Here is a 19,435-nt window from a genome sequence, read left to right on the forward strand (position 1 = left end):
AAAAAATTTAATCCCAAAACCATCTATAAATACACACATTCATCTTCCATTTGGACGAAATTCGGTCACTTATGAATTTAATTATGTAATTTTTAATTTTTAGGATTTTAATTATGTAATTTTTATTTTGTAGGATTTTAATTATGTAATTTTTATTTTATTTATAATTTGTAATATTATTTCGGTTTTTTTAATGAATTTTAATATTATGGAAATGTTTTTATTTAAATTGAATAATAGAATGGTGGGACCCTTGTGCTCGTCCTTGCGAAAGAGTACGACTGTGGGTGCTGTGCTCTTGTCTAAGAGCAGGCAGAAAATGTGGGGTCGGGCACACAACCGTACTCGTTGGCAAGAGCACGGTTGTGGCTGCTCTAACCATATAAATCAAGAAATTTAGTAGTACTGCTAAATTTTTGGTCGTAAGATTTGAAAACAGATTAAATAAAAAACTTTTATTTTTTGTCAGTTGTCTTGTTCATGTACTAAACAATGTATTTTGGCGATATTCTAAACGTATGTACCAATAATGTCATTTTGTATATGAAACTTTGATTTATTATTATGTGTTTCAAATCTAATGTCTTTGACCAGAATTTGCTAAAACTATGTGACTTAAATAATTATTACTATCTTTTATTCTAAAATGTTATGGATAGGTTTTACGACACTTTTAATATGAATCATGAATTGCATATACATTCAAATTTTGATGCTTTTTCAATAATATTTTCAATGGCGTAAGAATTGACTTAATTAAATATGTTGTTCTTATTGAAAGAACAACATATACAAATTACCAATTTCAAATTTTTATCCCGTTAAAATATTGAGTATTTCAAAAAAAATCATACATAGATATGAAAAAAAATTATTCATGGAAAAATTTCCCCTACATTGCTCCCTAAGACCATCAGCAGTGGGGCGCCCTAAGGCGCGCCCTATGGCGCCCCACGTCAGCATTTTTATCCTCCCCCTTCTCCACCTGCAGTGGGGCGCCCTAAGGCGCGCCCTATGGCGCGCCACATCATCAATTTTGTAATATTTACAAAATACATACGAATTAAAAAAAAACTAAAATACATTTAAAATACGAATTTTAAAAACTTCATTCATTTAATAAAAATTAATACATTACAATGCGAAATAATAAAAAACGCATGCTCCTGTTGGTTGCGCATTGAGGCCTGCCTAGATAAAACCTCATCGAAACCTAACGGTAACCCTCTATCGGGTGTCTCGGTTGATGTGCCGGCAGAGCTAGATGCACGGTCGTCGTCATTCCAATCGGTGATGCTTCCGCCTTCACTCTCGACTATCATGTTGTGCATGATTATGCACGCATATATGACATCGGCGATGACTTCCTTGTACCAGAAACGAGCCGGCCATTTCACAATTGCCCACCGTGATTGGAGCACCCCAAATGCCCGCTCTATACCTTCCGCGCCGCCTCTTGCTTTTGCGCAAATAAAACCCTCTTCTCACCAATCGGGCAGCTGACCGTCTTTAGGAAAACTGGCCACCGTGGGTAGATGCCGTCGGCCAAGTAGTACAAATGAAATATTACTATGACTAAAATATAATGGAGTGTTAGGCTTGGACGACTCTAGCATTTTTTAGATTGTGTAATTCCTTATTACAATTTTGACTCAAAAAATATTTTGGCTATATTTCTCCGTTACTTATCTGATTCTGGCAATTCTTGCATCACAGGAAAGCTCTAGAAAGATTGAACAAATCTTGAAGTAAACTTTATTTTACTAATTTCATTGGTGCCATTTCTACAATAATAAATTTGGAGATTGCCTAGTTAATGATTCCAACCAACAATAATTATGCGTGCGTTACATAAATCTACTATTGTGGTGTTTTACACTATTGTGGTGTAATTAGTAAAACCAAAATTCGGAGAACTTTCACTCTCGAATTATCTATCCCTCTGTCTTGTCTTCCTTCAGTCATTTCCCCTTTAAGTTTTCGATCTGACATTAAATCTGAACACCAATTCTTCTTCCCCGTAATCTAGGGTTCCTGATTCCGCTCTCCACGTTGACGTGTATCTGGTTTTTCTCTCCCCTTTACTAATTTGCACTCTTCCTGCTCTCTGATCCGCCGTGAGTTTGTGTTTCCGGATTCTTGTCGATTTAGATTTTAAGTCTTTTTTTGTTTAGAGTGGCCTGATTTGGCGGTTCAGCCTTTGTGTGAGTTGTTCCGATTGCTCGCAGTCTAGATCATGACGATTCCAGATTCTTATCACTTCATGATGGAAAATGGATCGATAGAATTGCCATGCAAGCCGGAGGAGGAAAGGAGGATTGTGCAGGAACTCAGTGCCAAGGCCGATTCAAATTTGCGGGAGGGGAATCTGTACTACCCCATCTCGAGTCGGTAAGATGCTCTGTTGATTGTTGTTTCTTATAGTCGATTAAGTAATTGCATTTTAATCCTTAGTTCATGTTGTTTGTTGATTGCTGTTTGTTTCCTTTTTTTTATTGTGATTTAATAATAGACGAACACAGATTTTGATTTTTGGCTGTTTGAAGGGACCACTTCTTGTTTTGATGGTTAATCTTAATTTTGGTTCTTCTCGGAAAACTCTTTCAGGATGTGCATTTTATTTTGTTCACCCTACGAGTATTTAGCCAGTTAAATAGAATTATGCCGATGTTTTTTCTTGAATAAGATCCATTTGTGAATTGTGATCATGTCTATCAAATACTATGTATTTTGTGTGACTGTGGAAATGTTTTTATAGTGGTGATTGACTGGAGGGCTGGGGTGTAGTTTCTCTCTCTCTTTCTTCTGAGGGGGCACCTTTGGTTGCCATTCTGCTGCATCGAAGATAAAAGCCAAGCAAATGGAGAGATGTGGGAAAATTTCGCTTTATTGGTCTTTACAACTTCCAAATGCTTTAGTTCAGCCTTTCAGTGGATGCCTATGATCATGATTTATTAGGAATGGCATAAGCATATTTATATTATATGATTGAGGTACTCACGTTCCTGTTTGAAGAGAGTTAATAAAATTAGTAGGATTCTGCATCCCATTGAAGATTTCCTTGGCTTGAATTGAGCTTGAAGGCATTCATTTTAGTTTAGTTTATAGGAGACCGATTTCTTCTTTTCATGCAGTTGTAGTTAATCTATGCATATAATAATTATAAAAGAACCATGTCCAATAGTTAACTAACTTGAAGCTGTGTTATGTGGGGTTGTGCGGATGGCCCAAACTATACTGCAAGGTATCCTTTAAGAATGCCAGTACCAGCAGTTATCATACTCCTTCAAAGATGTGGGGTTTATGTTTAACTACACTTTTCATGGGAAATGACCCCTCTCCCCCCTTTACCGATGTGATACTCTTGGACATTTGTAGATAGGCTGTCTCAATATCCTTCTTAATTATTCGTACAGGTGGTTCGGAGCCTGGCAGAGGTACACTGGGCAAACAGAAGGTTTATATTCCTTTGCAGCCAATCCTTTTGAATCTCAATCTGTAACATCGTCAAATACAGTAGAAGATAGGCCTAGGCCCGGAGTGATTGACAATACCGACATTATTGTAAGTGGAGGGGATGATAAAGATGATGACCCTCAGCTTCTCAGAACTTTGGATGAAGGACGTGATTACGTTTTACTACAACAAGAAGTTTGGGAGAAGTTAAGAGAATGGTACATATTCTACTCTCTGGAATTTCTTTATTTTCCATGTTCTAAATTTCTAATCCAAATTTTCATTTACGTCTCCCTACAGATTTATCCAAGTTGTCAGAATTATAACTAGAATTTCTATTGTAGTTGATTGCTGTCTTCATTTTTTAAAGATAACAGACATCAATTTTGAGAATAATTCGTAGTGGCATTTTAGGAGCTTAACATATGTTTTTTGGGATTCGAGCAAGTTTCTTATTGACTCTCACCCTTGATTTAGGTAATAGTTTGCCACCTTTTAGATAAGTTTTCAGTATCGAGTTTCTTGGTCCCCAGGTATAAAGGAGGCCCGGCGTTGCCACGGAAGATGATTTCTGTTGGGGCCCAAAAGAAGCAATTTGTTGTGGAGGTGTTCCCCCTTTCTCTCAGACTAATTGATTCTAGAGACCAGAGTGAAGTTCCTATAAGGCTAAGTAAAAAGGTAAAGTTTTACAAGTAATTGATTGAGGACTAAGGTTACTTTAGATGCTTGGTACTTCATTCGTGAATTATTTAGTGATATTTTTCCCAAGTTTTATCTAGCATGTTAGTATTTATTTATTTTTTCCAGAGATCTGTAGCATGATTAACATCATTTGTAATCTTTATCATATATGTTTGGTATTTTGGTCATTTCTCCTTTTCTTCCCAGATATATAGTACTTCCACGGTAGCTAACTGTTCATCCCTCCTTCCTATTAATCTTTTTTTGCCAAACTGTGTGGCTGAGCACTTGCCTTTAGTAACAGGATCATAGTCTGTGCCTATCTGCATACAGTAAAAAAATATTTTACCTTACTACTGGGGCTAGAGTTTACTGAATATCTGTGTTAGATGCAAATGACCATATTTTACTCAAGTATAGACTCTAATTATGCTGTTGATGAAGTACTGAGTTTCTTTATCCTAGTCTTTTGTATCCTTGTATGCATGCCAGCTGACAAAACTCGGTATTTTTCTAAGATTTCCTTGTTGCTACTTTGTACCAATTATTTGATTACTTGATTTTAAAGCTTTTTTGCCATTATTTCTGATAATGGTGCTAATTACCTTTGGATTATGTGTTGCAGGCGTCTTTAAATGACCTATATGGCAAAGTATGCCAACTCAAAGGTTTGGACCCTCAAAAGGTCTGTCACTGGAACATATGTCATCCTTAATGATGCGCCTAGAGGCAATACATTAATGTGTTTTTTCTTGTGAGTCTTTTACAGGCACGAATCTGGGATTTTTTCAATAAGCAGAAGCAAACTATATTACTTTCTTCAAGCAAAACCCTCGAGGAGTCTAATTTGCAGATGGATCAAGATGTAGGCCCACTGTTCCTTGTCAATAATAGCTAAATATTCCTTTAATGATTTGTATGTTTTCTGATTAGTATGTTTTTGTTACAATCATATCATGGTTTGGAATCTGGCTGGCAATTCTATCAGTTTCTTTTTAATGTCTAGCTCCTCTCTTTTAAGTTTTTGGGGTTCGTCAATTGGTCAGGTTTTCAAAAATTTAATCAGCCCAAGAGGAATATCATTACTTAATTATCATCGAAATGTTACTTTTCAGTTGAGGCCTTGCATTTGGGAGTTTCTGACTAATGATTAGTTGATGAAACTGAATTCTTCTAAAAACTTATCAGCATTTCACGAATAGGTGGAAAACGGAGTTTTTTTTCCTAAATTTTTTTGTTGGGCTGGGATGGGTAATATTTACAGTATGAAATATCTTTTAACTTATCTTAACCAGTGAGAAAAATATGGTGACAAGGTGTGTTTCAATAGACAGGACTCTCTCTTCTTGCTAATAGTTAGGTTCGCAGAAAATGGGTATTTTGATATTTTGGTGGGTACCAAAGTTTATCATTTTGCGTTCTATATTTTGATGTGTACCTAAGTTTATCATTTTGCATGGAAAATAAAGAGCTCTTCTTTCTGATTTGTTGACTTTCTGAAAATGATTGCTACATTCCCTTCACTGGTGCATATTATTTTGGAACTGAGGATGTCCTCTATCAAGCTCAAGATCCCGATTTCAATAGGCTTGTATATAGAATGTCCATATTTTCTCATATGGGTTTTAATACAGGCAATGAAAAGATTTCATGATGGAATCTTTTTAATAACCTTCGCTCTTTTCTCTTTCCCCCTTGTTTTAGATTCTTCTTGAAGTGCCAACTGATGGTTTTGGCATGGATTCAACTGGGAATGGCTTAGCATTGGTTCCAGTGGAACCTTCAAGGTCAATCTTTTCAATTGCTGGCGGTCCAACTATGTCTAATGGAAATTCAACTGGTTATAACCCCACTTACCAGCGAAGTACATCAACCTCTACAAATGGAGATATGGAAGATGCATATGATGGTTTGAAGCCTCTGAAAAGAGAAGACAGGGGTGGCTTAGCAGGATTGCAGAATTTGGGGAATACTTGCTTTATGAACAGTTCACTTCAGTGTTTAGTTCATACGCCACCCCTTGCGGATTACTTCCTGCAAGATTATAGTGATGAAATCAATAGACAGAACCCCCTGGGAATGAATGTAATTTCTTTTCTGCCTGCAGTGCTAGATTTCATGATGCGTTCTTTTGTAGTAATCTGTCGTTACTTACTATACATCAATGTTTCAGGGAGAGCTCGCCCTCTCATTTGGCGAATTGTTGAGGAAACTCTGGTCACCTGGTCGAGCTCCAGTTGCCCCTCGTGCATTTAAGGGGAAACTTGCACGTTTTGCTCCACAGTTTAGTGGCTATAATCAGCATGATTCACAGGTTACTTTTGTTCCTGAATAGAATATCTGATACTTTATGTCATGTGCATGTCTAGAATAAAAAACTTTTCTTAGTTGTTTGGTGAAGTGTTTTTTCTAATTTACAAATGACTTCATGAAAAAGGCTCTGCATAAAGAATACTTGACTTAGATTATATGCCATGAACATGACATGACAAATTTTATCTTGCATCTTGATATGTTGTGATGTTAACATCATTATGTTGATTTTTTATGAAAAATGGTACTATAAGATTTATGCAGAATTGATGTACAGTGATATAATGAACTATATTAGGACCCTTTATTCCTCATTTTTCCTGTTTTGGTCAGCTTTAGAGGATGATATGTAACTTTTTTTCTCAGGAGCTGCTTGCCTTTCTGCTTGATGGGCTGCATGAAGATTTAAACCGTGTTAAGCAGAAACCGTATTTTGAAATTAAGGATTCTGGTGGTCGGCCCGATGAGGATGTTGCGGATGAGTTGTGGAGGTATCACAAGGCGAGGAATGATTCTGTAATTGTGGATATCTGTCAGGTTAATAACTCTGCCTGGACACATTCATCTCTCTACTTTGGATTAGTAGTGCTAGGATGAGTTTTCAAAGGTTTCTTATATAAGGAAAAATAACAATTTGATGTCTTGAGCTGCACTGTTTCCTTAACAGGAGTACTTGTTCTTTTATGGTTGACAAAAGCACATAGTAAGGTATAATGGGTCCAAGGTTAAAGCCTTATGCTGAGATTAAGAACTTAAAGCCATATATTTCAATCTTGCAGTCTTGCTATATTCCTAGATTATCCTTAATTTTCTGATTTTCTCTTTCACTTGAATTGAAATGACATTCATTCCATATTGAATTTCATTCATCAGCAATAAATGTTGTTGATCTTAATTGTTTCCAGAAAATAGAGTCCAGATACCTTCAGTTAGTGACTCTGTTCTCAAATTTCATTGTGACATTGGTTTACTTTTATCAGTGAGTTCTCAGTGACATCTGTCTAATAATAGGGAATTTTTACAGGGCCAATACAAATCGACGCTGGTTTGCCCTGTTTGTGACAAGATTTCAATAACATTTGACCCCTTCATGTATCTCTCGCTACCTCTTCCTTCAACAGCAACTAGGTCAATGACAGTAACAGTGTTTTATGGTGATGGAAGTGGCCTGCCTATGCCCTTCACAGTTACTGTTCTGAAGCAAGGATGCTGTAAAGATCTTAACAAGGCTTTGGGTGTTGCATGCTGTTTACGTAATGATGAATACTTGCTCCTTGCTGAGGTATTTATTGGTCAATTGATGTTTATGTTTAGGAGTCTGCATTAAATAATATGTTTCCAGTATATACCGACCTTAAGGCCTTGATCTCCAGGTTTATGAACATCGGATATATCATTACCTGGAAAATCCATCAGAACCTTTGGCTACAATTAAGGATGATGAACATATTGTTGCTTACAGGCTCCCCAGAAGGGAGGTGGAGTTAACAAAACTAGAGATATGCCATCGGTATCAGGATATGTGAGTTCTCCTTTACCTCAGCTGACTCTTAGATGTCTTTATTTGGAAAACTAGAAAGAACATCCATTATTTGTAACATTAGGCTGCCAATACTTCTTTTTATCATTATTGTCTTGAACTTATAAAAATGTCAGATTTCCTATTGGTCAAGCTTTTATATGCTTGAAGATGGTTTAGGATGATAAGTTTGCACTGGTATGCTACATAATTAAGACTGTAGACTTTTTCTTCGAAAAGTTCAGAGTTGGAGGAGAATGTGTAGATTATGTTTCTTGAACTAATTTGTTTTGTAATGTTGGTCCAAGGCAATAATATTATATTTGGTGTATGAAGATTTCTAGCCATTTTTTATTCTCTTTAGTGGAAGATAAAAGATCATATTTCTTTATTTATTTGGTGTTCCAATGACTTGTTATATTATGTAGATGTTGATTTAGTCTTGAGATTTTGAACTGCTTTGGTTGTTGACCAAGATACCACTTCTATTCCAGTGAGAGGAAGCTCTTCCTAACACCTTTAGTTACTATCTTGGAGGACCCACTTTCTGGGATGGGGATAGATCTTGCTGTTAAGAGGATCCTCTCTCCTTTAAGAAGAAAATCATTTTTTACATCTACAACGGGTCACTGTAGTGGAGAAAATGGCTCTGCTTTTAATGCATTAGATGAGCAGATGAAGAGTTCTGGCTCCCAGTTGGTACCTGCGATCCAATCAATTGAAGAAATGGATGCAGAAGGAATGTCTAGCAAGGAGTTGTCATTCCAGCTTTGCATAACTGATGAGAAGGGTCATAGCTGCAGGCCGATATTGAAGGATTCATCTGTTAAACCTGCTCGTAAGGTAAAAGTCATGCTGGACTGGACTGATAAAGAGCATGAGCTCTATGATTCCAGCTATTTAAAGGATCTTCCTGAGGTTCACAAGTCTGGAATTCTTGCAAAGAAGACTAAGCAAGAGGCTATCTCCTTATTTTCATGTCTGGATGCATTTCTGAAAGAGGAGCCCTTAGGCCCTGATGATATGTGGTATAATCCCTGAAATGTTTCAGTTTATCTTGGCCTCTTTTAACAGGTTGATTGTTCTTACAATGTGCCTCATTCTCAAATAACAATGCAGGTATTGTCCTCAATGCAAGGAACATAGGCAAGCGAGTAAAAAGTTGGATTTGTGGAGGTTGCCTGATATTCTTGTCTTTCACTTGAAGCGGTTCTCATATAGCAGATGGCTGAAAAACAAACTTGATACATTTGTAAATTTTCCTATTCATAATCTCGATTTGAGCAAGTATGTGAAGAGCAAGGATGCATCTGAAGGGTCGCATACTTACGAATTGTATGCCATAAGCAACCACTATGGAGGCCTTGGTGGAGGGCACTATTCTGCTTATTGCAAGGTAAAGTTCATGGCTTGATATTCATGGCCTATGACTAAATTTCTGTTGCAGTTGGACTAATTTAAATCCTGTTGCAGTTAACTGATGGCAAGTGGTACCATTTTGATGACGCTCATGTATCCCCGGTGAATGAATCTGAAATCAAGACATCTGCTGCATATGTGCTGTTCTACCAACGAGTTAACAGCCAACGGTGAAGTGGGCGAACCATCAGATGACGATAGGGCTCATTTTGATCGTTTTATATGGCTAATGACGATGTTGGCTTGGGCTTTTTTGCACCCATGCTGCCAAGCTTAATGGAGATTAGATATGATGGTGGGTGGCAAAGAAGCCATAATGTTAGAAAGAATATAATTTTGGTATTGCCGATTGAAAACGGCCCTATTATTTGATTGCTGTAACTTTTTTATGCGGAGGGTTCTATACAGCAATGAGGTAACTTTAATGGAGCAAAATGATTTTGACGGTGTAATGATTAATTATATTTATCAAATATTTTAAGTTTTTTTTAACATTATATCAATGGGAGGGAGTAGGGTATGTACTATAGATGTGAACTTCAAGAAAATATTTACCACAAGAATTTTCATAATGCATACTTTATCCGTGCATAAAAAAACATCATTATTGCCTTATTTGTCCCAAAAAGTATACCGTTTTCTTTTTTATCATCTAAAAACAATTTGCATTTTTTTACATTGACCTTTTGGTAAAATCTTTTATTCATTGAAATCCACCAACAATTTCTTAAAATGTGTGCCAATTAAAAGCTATAAACTGTTTATGTATGTATGTATGCATATCGAGCTACGACTTTATTTTATTTTTATTCTCTATTTCATTAAATTATACTACTATTAGCTGCAAATCTTTCTTTTCTTTCCAACATTATAGAATGTCCTCATCATTTACAGTGAAGGGAGATGTTAAAAAATCCACATCATGATACTATATGTTGAGAAAATTAGGCCAATACTTCATGACATCTTATTAGTGAAGTTTTATTTAGCTAGTAAGGAAACAGAACATATTATATTTCTTTCAAATAAACTAATTAAAATTTGAGTAATTGTTCAATACAATAAAAACCCAAAAACATTAGAACGAGATATAGTAGTATCTTGTAGCAGTTTATCGATGTTTAGCAAATTTCAAATCTATTTCTTTATTGTACTTATTACTAGTTACTCCCCATAAATTTTTTTATGACATTTAATATAATAAATGTGGAGATTAAGGGGATGTACAAAAAGCGAAAATTTAATTATTACTACTATTAATTAGAGTGTATACATAATGAAAAGGCATCCAATTATGTAAATATCAGTAGCCTTTTATTTAACAGTGACTTAATTAAAAGCATACAGCATATATATTCATTGTAAAATTTGGTTCTGGTTCTGTGAGTAGTAAACAAAATACTACTAGTATGAGACACATGAAATGAGACAAATTAGAATTTGGTGAAAAAGAAAAGATCCTCTAGACAAAAAATAAATTACAAGAAGCATGACATGATTATTGGCATTGCCAGCCTAAAAGTGCGGTTCCATGTTTATGATACGACTGATTTTGGATTTAAGAGTCACCGAATTCACACCACTAATTAAATAAAAAAGCCTAAAATTGTGGAATCCAATTCAAATAAATAATAAGTACATAGCATACACATTTTTCTCAACTCATCTATTATTCGTCTTCGATGAATTCTATTCTCATCAGATCAAATTTGTAGTGCAATTATGATCATGCATAAAATCGATAATACTCCAACTCCAAGCCTCTCCTGCAACCAAAATCACCTTTAATTAATTGCCATTTCTAAATCTAAACAATCAATTCTGTATGTGTTGACCTAAGGCCAAAAATCTCAAAACACTTATTTTATTCACATCACTCCACAGATTCCATCATAATATTTTCAGACACCCACCCCAAAATAAAATAAAATAAAATAAAAAAACTATGTCTCTATTTTATTTACCACGCATATAAGTCAGAAGAAGCACTAATCCAGCTGGCTGCAATCCTGGACCATTTCTCACATGGCAAACCAGTCACATTACTCAAAATGGACGTAGCAATTCACCCTCCATATCTATATAATTTATAAACAGTACTCTCTCCGTTTCATAGGAATAGAGTCATTTTGTCATTTTGATACGTTCCATATAATAGAGTCATTTCCCTTTTTAGTAAAAGTCAACACATTTTTCCACACCTACTTTACTCCCTCTTACTTTTTCCTCTCTTCATCTCTCTATCTTTTTCATTTTTCATTTTATTCTCCCTTTACTTAACTCACCTAACACAATTTTTCTTAATCTCCGTGCCAAAAAGAAACGTCTCCATTACTATGGAACGGAGGGAGTAGTAGTAGTACTAAAATTTTTGTTATGCCTGTTTCAATTCAGAAAATATCTAGTCCCGTTACATATTAATTACGTACTTTCTCCGTTCCATGTTAATAGAGACATTTTTCTATTTAGAAATTTCCAAGTTAATTGAGTCATTTCTACCTTTAACAAAAAAAAAGTAATTCTCCTTTTTACTTTATTCTCCTTTATTTTTTTTCACCATTCCTATTCTTAAACTCCACCATCAATACTCTCTGTCCCTCCATGTCCCAAAAATACTCTGTGTCCCCTCCATGTCCCAAATTAAATGGTATCCTATGGTTTGCTAAATGCTAGTGCTAATTCTATTTCTCCCTACCCCACCATAACACTCATTACTACTACTAATAATACTTCATTCATATACATAAGCTAAATAAATTCAAAATTAGTGACATATAATTGCACTCACCCCATCATTAATGGATAAGTAGCCGTTAGGAGGATTTCCCCCCGGCAATGACACCGACGGCATTGTCCCATCCGAGCTTCCACCACCGCCGCCTCCGCCGCCGCTTGAACCGCCCGATCCGAGGCCGGTCAGATTGAAGCCGAGATTATAAACCGGCGTCCCATCGGGCTTCAACAACCCGAAGTTCCTCTCCGAGGTCGGGCCGGGCTTCTTATTCTCATTAAACAAAGCAAAAACATACACATTGAAATTCATCTCCGGCCTCATCGGCGTCCCTTTGTTCTGGTTAAGAAGTTTCAGCAAATTCCCGTTATACTTGCACGCATTCTCCGGCGTGGCACCTGGCTCATCCGTGTCCCCCTTGGACGGCCACCCGGTCTCCGAGATCTGCAGCTTCACCTTCCCAGCGTACCCCATCTTCTCAACGGCCGAATTCACGGCGTCGATTTGGGCGTAAAACATGTTGTCGTAGTGGAGGCCCGACCCGGAATCGACGATCCCGGATCCTTCAAACAGAACGAAATCGAGTGGGACCCGCTTGGGGTCGGCCTTGTAGGCGAAGTAAGGGTAGGCGTTGATTAAAAAGGGGGAGCCGACCTTGCAGTGGAAGTCGAGGATGCAGGCGAGCTTCTTGGCGATGTCGCGGCGGAAGACGGCGGCGGAGGGGGGGTAGGAGACGTCGAGCACGGCGAGGCTGTGCGGGGTGGTGACGGTGACCTGGCGGTGGAGGTTGAGGGAGATGAGGGCGGTGTGGATGTTTTCCATGGCGGGGAGGAGGTAGGGGGAGAGGGAGGAGGAGTCGTTGGAGGTGAGGACCTCGTTGCCGACGGCAATGTAGGAGATTTTGGTGGCGGGGAGGTAGCATTGGACGTTGGATTTGACCCAGGAGAGGGCTTTTTTGGAATTGGGGTCGGCCACGTCGGATAGGTACTCGTTGCCGAGGCCGACCACGAATTCGACGCCGGTGTTGGCGAAGGCCTTGAGGACGTGGGGGTCGGCGTCGTAGAGCTTGATGCGGGTGATGCCCATGGATTTCGCCACGGGGACTACTGATTCCGGGTGGGGGAGGTTGTTCGCGATCTGCCCGTAGTTGATGCCTAGTGCTGATGTTGTTGTTGTTGTTGTTGTCAAGAATAGTGCTGCACATTGAGTTAGTTAGTTAGCTATAGCTTTAATTGTTTTAAAAGGTGAGATAAATGGATGCTTATTAATTACCTGAGAAGAGGAGGGAGAGGGTGAGAGCCGCCGACGCCATGGCAAGTGAGTGAAGTGAAGGTGGAGATGAGAGATGGTGATGATATACTATGGAGTGGAATGTGTAACAGCTGGAGATATGAAGATTGGGTTGTGGACTACTGTCACTTGGCACGTGCTGCCTTCATTTATTTCACTCTTAAACACGTTGTATTCAGTACTATTGTGTCTCTTTTTTTATTAAAAAAAAAAAAAAAAACTCCATGAGTTTGATGTGGGTGAAGGTGGAGATGGAACTGCCATTTCTGATCTCTATGCCAACGGTGGAACCGACACCACACTGATGTGATGACTGATGGAAGGGAAGAGTAGGCGCAATATTTAATGTGGATGGATCTAATTATTTTATTAAATTAACACTACAATTGTATTATATCGCATTAACGGTCATTTGTAATGACAAAGTCTTGTGTGGGGCGCGCATGATGCATTCTGCCGTTATTTACAATGATTTAGAATATTAATTGAAGCTTGATTAATAAGCAGATAGCTCACTGATGGGGTACGGACTAAACAAGCCCAACAGCAGTGACGGCCCATCAGCCCAAAGCCCAAGAAAGAGTATCAGTTCGGCATTACCAAAGAGTTCGGCCCCAGCCTACAGCTCGGTAAAAGCCGACCAGTCAAGCTCTACTCTCAGATCGGCTAAAGCTGCTCGGCAATAGTTCAGCAGTTCGGTCTCAGTATTCGACCGAACTGGAAGATAGTCAACTCATGCAGGATCACATGCAGGATAGTTCGACCGAACTGGGAGATAGTGGACCCATGCAGGACCTCCACGACATCCACGACATCCACGACATACTTAGTGGTGATGTAAGCCACGACCTAGTTAGTGGTGATGTAAGCCACGACCTAGTTAGTGGTGATGCAAGCCACGATCTTAGTTCAATGTATAAATAGAACTTAGATCAGAAGGAAAAGGGATCTCTCGAGACATAAAAGATCATATAGCAAGTCTGTATTGTAAGCTGTAGAAAACAGATCAAGCAATACAACTCTGCCTTCTTTTCTTCCCGTGGACGTAGATTTACCTCAGTAAATCGAACCACGTAAATCTCTGTGTCGTGATCTGCATTTTCCTGCATTCATCACCATCAAAAATTCGCCGAACCATCACTGGCGCCGTCCGTGGGAAACAGAGAACCAAATTTGTGATAAAGCGAATTTTTGACCCTTTTTCCACCCCAAAAAAATGCATACCAGATCACACACTACCCGTAATACCGTTCGTAAAAACCATGAGAAAGCTAGTCCAGCCCGCAGGTCCGGAAAACAGCCTCGGGAGACATCTACTTCCAGTTTTCACGATGAAGGAACAAGCCGCTCAAAAGGTCCACACACCGAGTCTTCCCAGCAGCCTGATTTGAATGAGGCTGTCAAGCTGTTCTTGGCTGAGAAGCAGGATGAGTTCTTAGCCTTCCTGCAAAAGAGCCAAGAGCCGAAGACGAAAACGGTGGATTCTCCTTCCTCATCCAGACATGAAAGTCACTACCGCAGTAGTGCCGTGTCTTCCAGGAAGAAGAATCCTCAACCCCGACATGTTCCTGTTCCTCCTCGGTACCGGAATCACAGGAGATCTCCATCTCCTCCATACCGAAGAGATGTCGGGTTCGCCATGTACGGAGCATTGAAGACTCCGTTCTCGGACGATATCACCCGAACTCCCTTGCCACAGAACTACCGAACTCCGTCGATGACTTATGACGGGTTGGTGGATCCTCATGACTTCCTGGGACGCTATCAGTATAATATGGCGAACCAGGGTCTCAATGAGGTCCATATGTGCAAGCTGTTCCCCGAGCTGCTTATCGGGAACGCGAGAAGGTGGTTCGATAGCCTCCCCCAAGGCAGCATTAGATCTTACCGAGATCTAATGGATGCTTTCCACAGGAGGTTCTTTCAGAAAGCGGAAGCCCGGATCACTTCGGCTCAGCTGCTTTCTATACGTCAAGGTCGCGACGAAAAGATCAGCGACTTCATGACGAGATTCCACAAGGAATGCCTACAAGTAGATGATCTCAACGATCTACTTGTCATTTCGGCATTCCAAAATGGAATCCTGCCCGGAGCTCTCTACAGAAAGCTCGTGGAATGCAGTCCGCAAACAGCTCAAGAGATGTGGGACATTGCGGACCAGTTCTCCCGTGCCGATGAGGCAGACCGTCGCAAACGGTCTTTAGACAGCTCATCCCGAGGAGACAGGAGGAAGCCCGATCATAGCGATCAGAGGCATCCTCGCCGAACACCTTCCCCACTAAAGGAGGGATAGCGGTCATCCGAGGTGATCAAAAAAGAGCAAGAGTTTGCAGATTGCGCTTAAAAGTGCCGAGCAATCAGCTCGGCACCATCAAGCATAGCAATCACAGCAGCCGGAGTCAGAGGCAGGCGAAATGACCGAAGTCACACCGGAGCCGAACTCGATGGTGTACGGCACTGAAGCCGTGATTCCGGTTGAGATCGGCATGCCCAGTCCCCGAACTCTAAATTTCTCCTCAGAAATGAATGATGACGGACTGAGAGCCGAACTAGATCTGGCCGAAGAAAGAAGAGAATTGGCCTGCATAAAAGCAGCCAAGTACAAGGAGCAAGTAGCCCGGTATTATAACCAAAGGGTGAAAAAGCTGCAATTTCAAGTGGGAGATCTCGTCTTGAGAAACAACGAAGTAAGCCGAGCAGAAAAGCTGGGCAAACTCGAACCCACATGGGAAGGTCCATATCGGGTGTCAGAAGTCCTCGGCAAAGGGTCTTATAAATTGACTCACATGTCAGGAGAACAAGCACCCCGAACATGGTACATTTCCAACCTCATGAAGTTCCATTTGTAAGAGACAGTCCGGTCAGTCAGTCTTGTGTCTAGTTCGGTCCTAGGGGTATGTGCTTTCTTTGTTTTTTACTTGCGTTTTGTTTGTCTAGGTGTGTTTTGTCTATGTGCGTGTCGTCTCTTACAAATGTTGCTGAGGTATCTTGTTCTTCGAAGGCTGATCCCCTTTTTAGAACATATATAAGCCTACGATTGTGAGTCCAAGCTTCTAAAGAGGATACAAGACCACAATTCGGCTTAAGAAACAAGCAGTTCGTCTGAAACGAACTGCAACAATAAGCCAACGATTGTGAGTCTAAGCTTCTGAAGAAGATACAAGACCACAATTCGGCTTAAAAAATAAGCAGTTCGTCTGAAACGAACTGCAACAAATGGATAGTCCGATCCACGCGATAAAACTCGCCGAATTAGGACAAGGGAAAGTCCGATCCAAGCGATAAAACTCGCCAAATTAGGACACAAGCTTAGTCCGGTCAAAGATGTTTATTTCATCAGACCAAAGACGAGTCCGGTCAAAGATGTTTATTTCATCAGACCAAAGACGAGTCCGGTCAAAGATGTTTATTTCATCAGACCAAAGACGAGTCCGGTCAAAGATGTTTATTTCATCAGACCAAAGGACCAAGTCCGGTCAAAGATGTTTATTTCATCAGACCAAAGACGAGTCCGGTCAAAGAAGTTTACTTCATAAGACCGAGGACAAGTACGATGAAATTTTTTCGCTAAGCTGTAAATACAGTGTTAGAAGCGAAAACAAAATTTCATTTTTCAAATCTTGTTCGGCACACAACTCCGCTACCCTACAAGATGGCGTTACGCTATTACAAAGGACTATTCTACTGTCCAGGGTTGCTAAAGTTGAGCCATCTATTCACAAAATCCTCGTGAAGCTGAGTTCGGGCGTTCCAGGCAGCTGCAGAATAAGCAGGTCGACGAGATGCTCTAATCGACCTGCCACCTCTTCTCTGAGCCCGGGAAGCCCTAGCACCTCGGCGGCGAAGAGTCTCTTCACGAAGCATTTGCCGATCTTGCTCACTCATAACCACAGCTCCTCTGCGAACTTCAGTCCGTCCTCGACTTGACGTCTCTGGTTGTCCCTGAGTTCGTTGCTGACTTGGAGTAGGGTTTTGAGCAAGTGAATCAGAGGTTTGAGCTGGAGTACTAGCATCTGTTGGCGGGAAATGCCTGAGGAATCTCTCAATTGAGGGACGCCGGGAAAGAACTATGTCGTACCGAGAAGCTCAGCGCCGCAATGATTTCACGACTTGTTGGCAAGCCGAGCTCTCCAGCGCATTGTTCCTCCGGAGTACATTATATTCCTCCCACAGTTCGTCAACTCGTTCCTGAACTTCAGAGATGGTCATTCCCCCGCGCCTGCAGATGAAATCCTCATACGCAGTCCTCTCAGCGACGGCGGTATTCAGCTCGGCCTCAAGATCTTTCTTTTCGGACTCTAAGTCCTTATTGTCGGCCTCCAGCTTCACTGAACGAGCCAAGAGTTCGTCATTCTTCACCTGGTCAGCTATGGCTCTTTTCTCAGCTTCGTCTAAAGCCGAAGAGTACAGCCGCTTCCAGTGAAGTACCTCCAGCTCCTTAAGAGTTCAGAATATAGAGCAGCTATGTCAGTTCGGCATTTCAGATTACTGAGCAGGTAGTAAACCACAACAGGAGTAAAAGAGAGTACGAAAGGCTATACGAAGACACAACAGCAGAAAGAAGAATTTTTTCATTCATAAGAAAAAAATTTTTCTACACAAGGGCTTCAAGGCCGTTTTACAAGAAGGAAGAAACTAAACTAAGAGAAGGGAGACGAAATCATACTCCGCCAGCTTCGTCTCCGCCTTCTCGGTGAGGTTCAGCTTCCTTCTCCTTGTCTGCTTCAGCTTCAGCCTCGGCCTCCCTGCTCTCCCCAGCCTGTTCGGCGCCACCGTAGCCGATCTGTTGCGCCTCCTGCTCGGCCTGCTCATCGCCGGTCTGCCGCTCATGCTGCTCGGTCTCACCCTCTCCATGGAAAATTGGAGCGGGTGAAACTGACCCTATGGAGGCAAAGATAGCCTCCATGTTCTCATCGCGGTCAGCTCGGCAACTACGAACTTGGTCTGCAGAAAGCAGGACCGAGGACGAAGCAAGCTCCTCAAGCACCGGCAGACTCTGAAGCCGAGCTGCTATCTCTCGGCCGTACAGCGGCAGGATGACTTCGGGACCCTGCTCGGCTTTATCGGTCATCAGTTTCAGCAGATCACCGACAAAGGCTGAAAATTGGTTGCTCAGAAAGAGTTTCTCCGCGAAAGCACGGAGAACCTCCCCTTGGGCAACCACGGCGGCAGCATCCCTCCGTTTTGTCTGCTCTCGCTGAATGACGAGCTGGTTTTTGGCAAACTGAGCTTCATCCTGGGCCGAAATCCTAGCAGCTCTGGCTTTCTCAAAGTTTGCCTCAGCCTGCTCGGCCCGGTGACAAGCAGCCGCCAACTTCCTCTGCATCTCAGCATAGTCGTTGGACGCTTTGGAGAGTTCGACGGCGACGAGCTTGGAGAGCATATCGTTCCTCTGAAAATGGAAAAAACAAAAAGTCAACAGAGGGGCCACAAAAAATACAGGAAAAAAACAAGGCCAGAAAATCAAGAAGAGAATTCACCTCGGCGAAGTCCGTGGGCCATAAAAAGGGCTCACAGATATGTTCCGAAGGAGGCGCCAAGACCACGTCTTTCTCTGGCGCTCTCGGGGGTTTCTGGGTCTTCCCCTTCCTACTTGCCGAAGTCGACTCCGGCTTCTTTGGATCCGAAGAGGTCTTTTGCCTCTTCGGATTCTTCTCGGCATCAGGCGCCGAGCTGGTAGCCTTCTCTTTCTCCGGCTCCTTAAGCTCGGAGGATTTGCGGCTAATCTTATTCAGCATGTACACTGCCAAAAAGCGAGAAAGCAAGGTTAGTTTTCGCCGCTAAAGCAGTAAAGCATAAAAAAGAAATCCTCACCCTCAGTTTCTTCGTCCGAAGACGAGATATTGAACACGAGGTCGCCCTTGACGAGCTCAGTTTCCGAGTACTGTTTCCTAATCATAGGAATCTTATTGAGCTCGCCCTCGAGCTCTGCCAACGGTTCTAACCGAGGATGGGGAATCACAGACTTCGGCCCTCTCCAAGGAAAGCCCGGAGCCGAAGTCCTATTATAAAAAAAGAAACGGTTT

At 40.8% G+C, this 19,435-nt stretch overlaps 2 protein-coding genes across 3 annotated transcripts; one reads left to right on the forward strand and one right to left on the reverse strand.

The window, feature by feature from the left end:
• Window positions 1-1,871: 1,871 nt before the first annotated feature.
• LOC121799865 (ubiquitin carboxyl-terminal hydrolase 10-like) lies at window positions 1,872-9,880 on the forward strand. 2 transcript variants are annotated; one of them, XM_042199373.1, is made up of 14 exons: window positions 1,876-2,117; window positions 2,229-2,391; window positions 3,417-3,674; window positions 3,990-4,134; window positions 4,763-4,822; window positions 4,907-5,002; window positions 5,842-6,222; window positions 6,311-6,451; window positions 6,817-6,987; window positions 7,475-7,732; window positions 7,824-7,972; window positions 8,464-8,997; window positions 9,089-9,365; window positions 9,443-9,880. In XM_042199373.1, exons 2-14 carry the CDS (start codon window positions 2,237-2,239, stop codon window positions 9,560-9,562), a joined length of 2,745 nt encoding a protein of 914 aa, XP_042055307.1. In that variant the 5' UTR covers window positions 1,876-2,117; window positions 2,229-2,236; the 3' UTR covers window positions 9,563-9,880. The 2 variants fall into 2 exon arrangements, with proteins under 2 accessions (XP_042055308.1, XP_042055307.1); XM_042199374.1 differs by having other exon boundaries at window positions 1,872-2,391; window positions 8,464-8,994.
• A 947-nt stretch (window positions 9,881-10,827) lies between these two features.
• On the reverse strand, window positions 10,828-13,767 carry LOC121799866 (glucan endo-1,3-beta-glucosidase 11-like). Its single transcript, XM_042199375.1, has 3 exons — window positions 13,392-13,767; window positions 12,177-13,315; window positions 10,828-11,154 (listed from the first exon to the last, which is right to left on the reverse strand). Exons 1-3 carry the CDS (start codon window positions 13,429-13,431, stop codon window positions 11,092-11,094), a joined length of 1,242 nt encoding a protein of 413 aa, XP_042055309.1. The 5' UTR covers window positions 13,432-13,767; the 3' UTR covers window positions 10,828-11,091.
• Between the last annotated feature and the right edge of the window lie 5,668 nt (window positions 13,768-19,435).

The sequence above is a fragment of the Salvia splendens genome, chromosome 4 (assembly GCF_004379255.2).
Source record: "Salvia splendens isolate huo1 chromosome 4, SspV2, whole genome shotgun sequence".
NCBI classification, from domain to species: domain Eukaryota; kingdom Viridiplantae; phylum Streptophyta; class Magnoliopsida; order Lamiales; family Lamiaceae; genus Salvia; species Salvia splendens.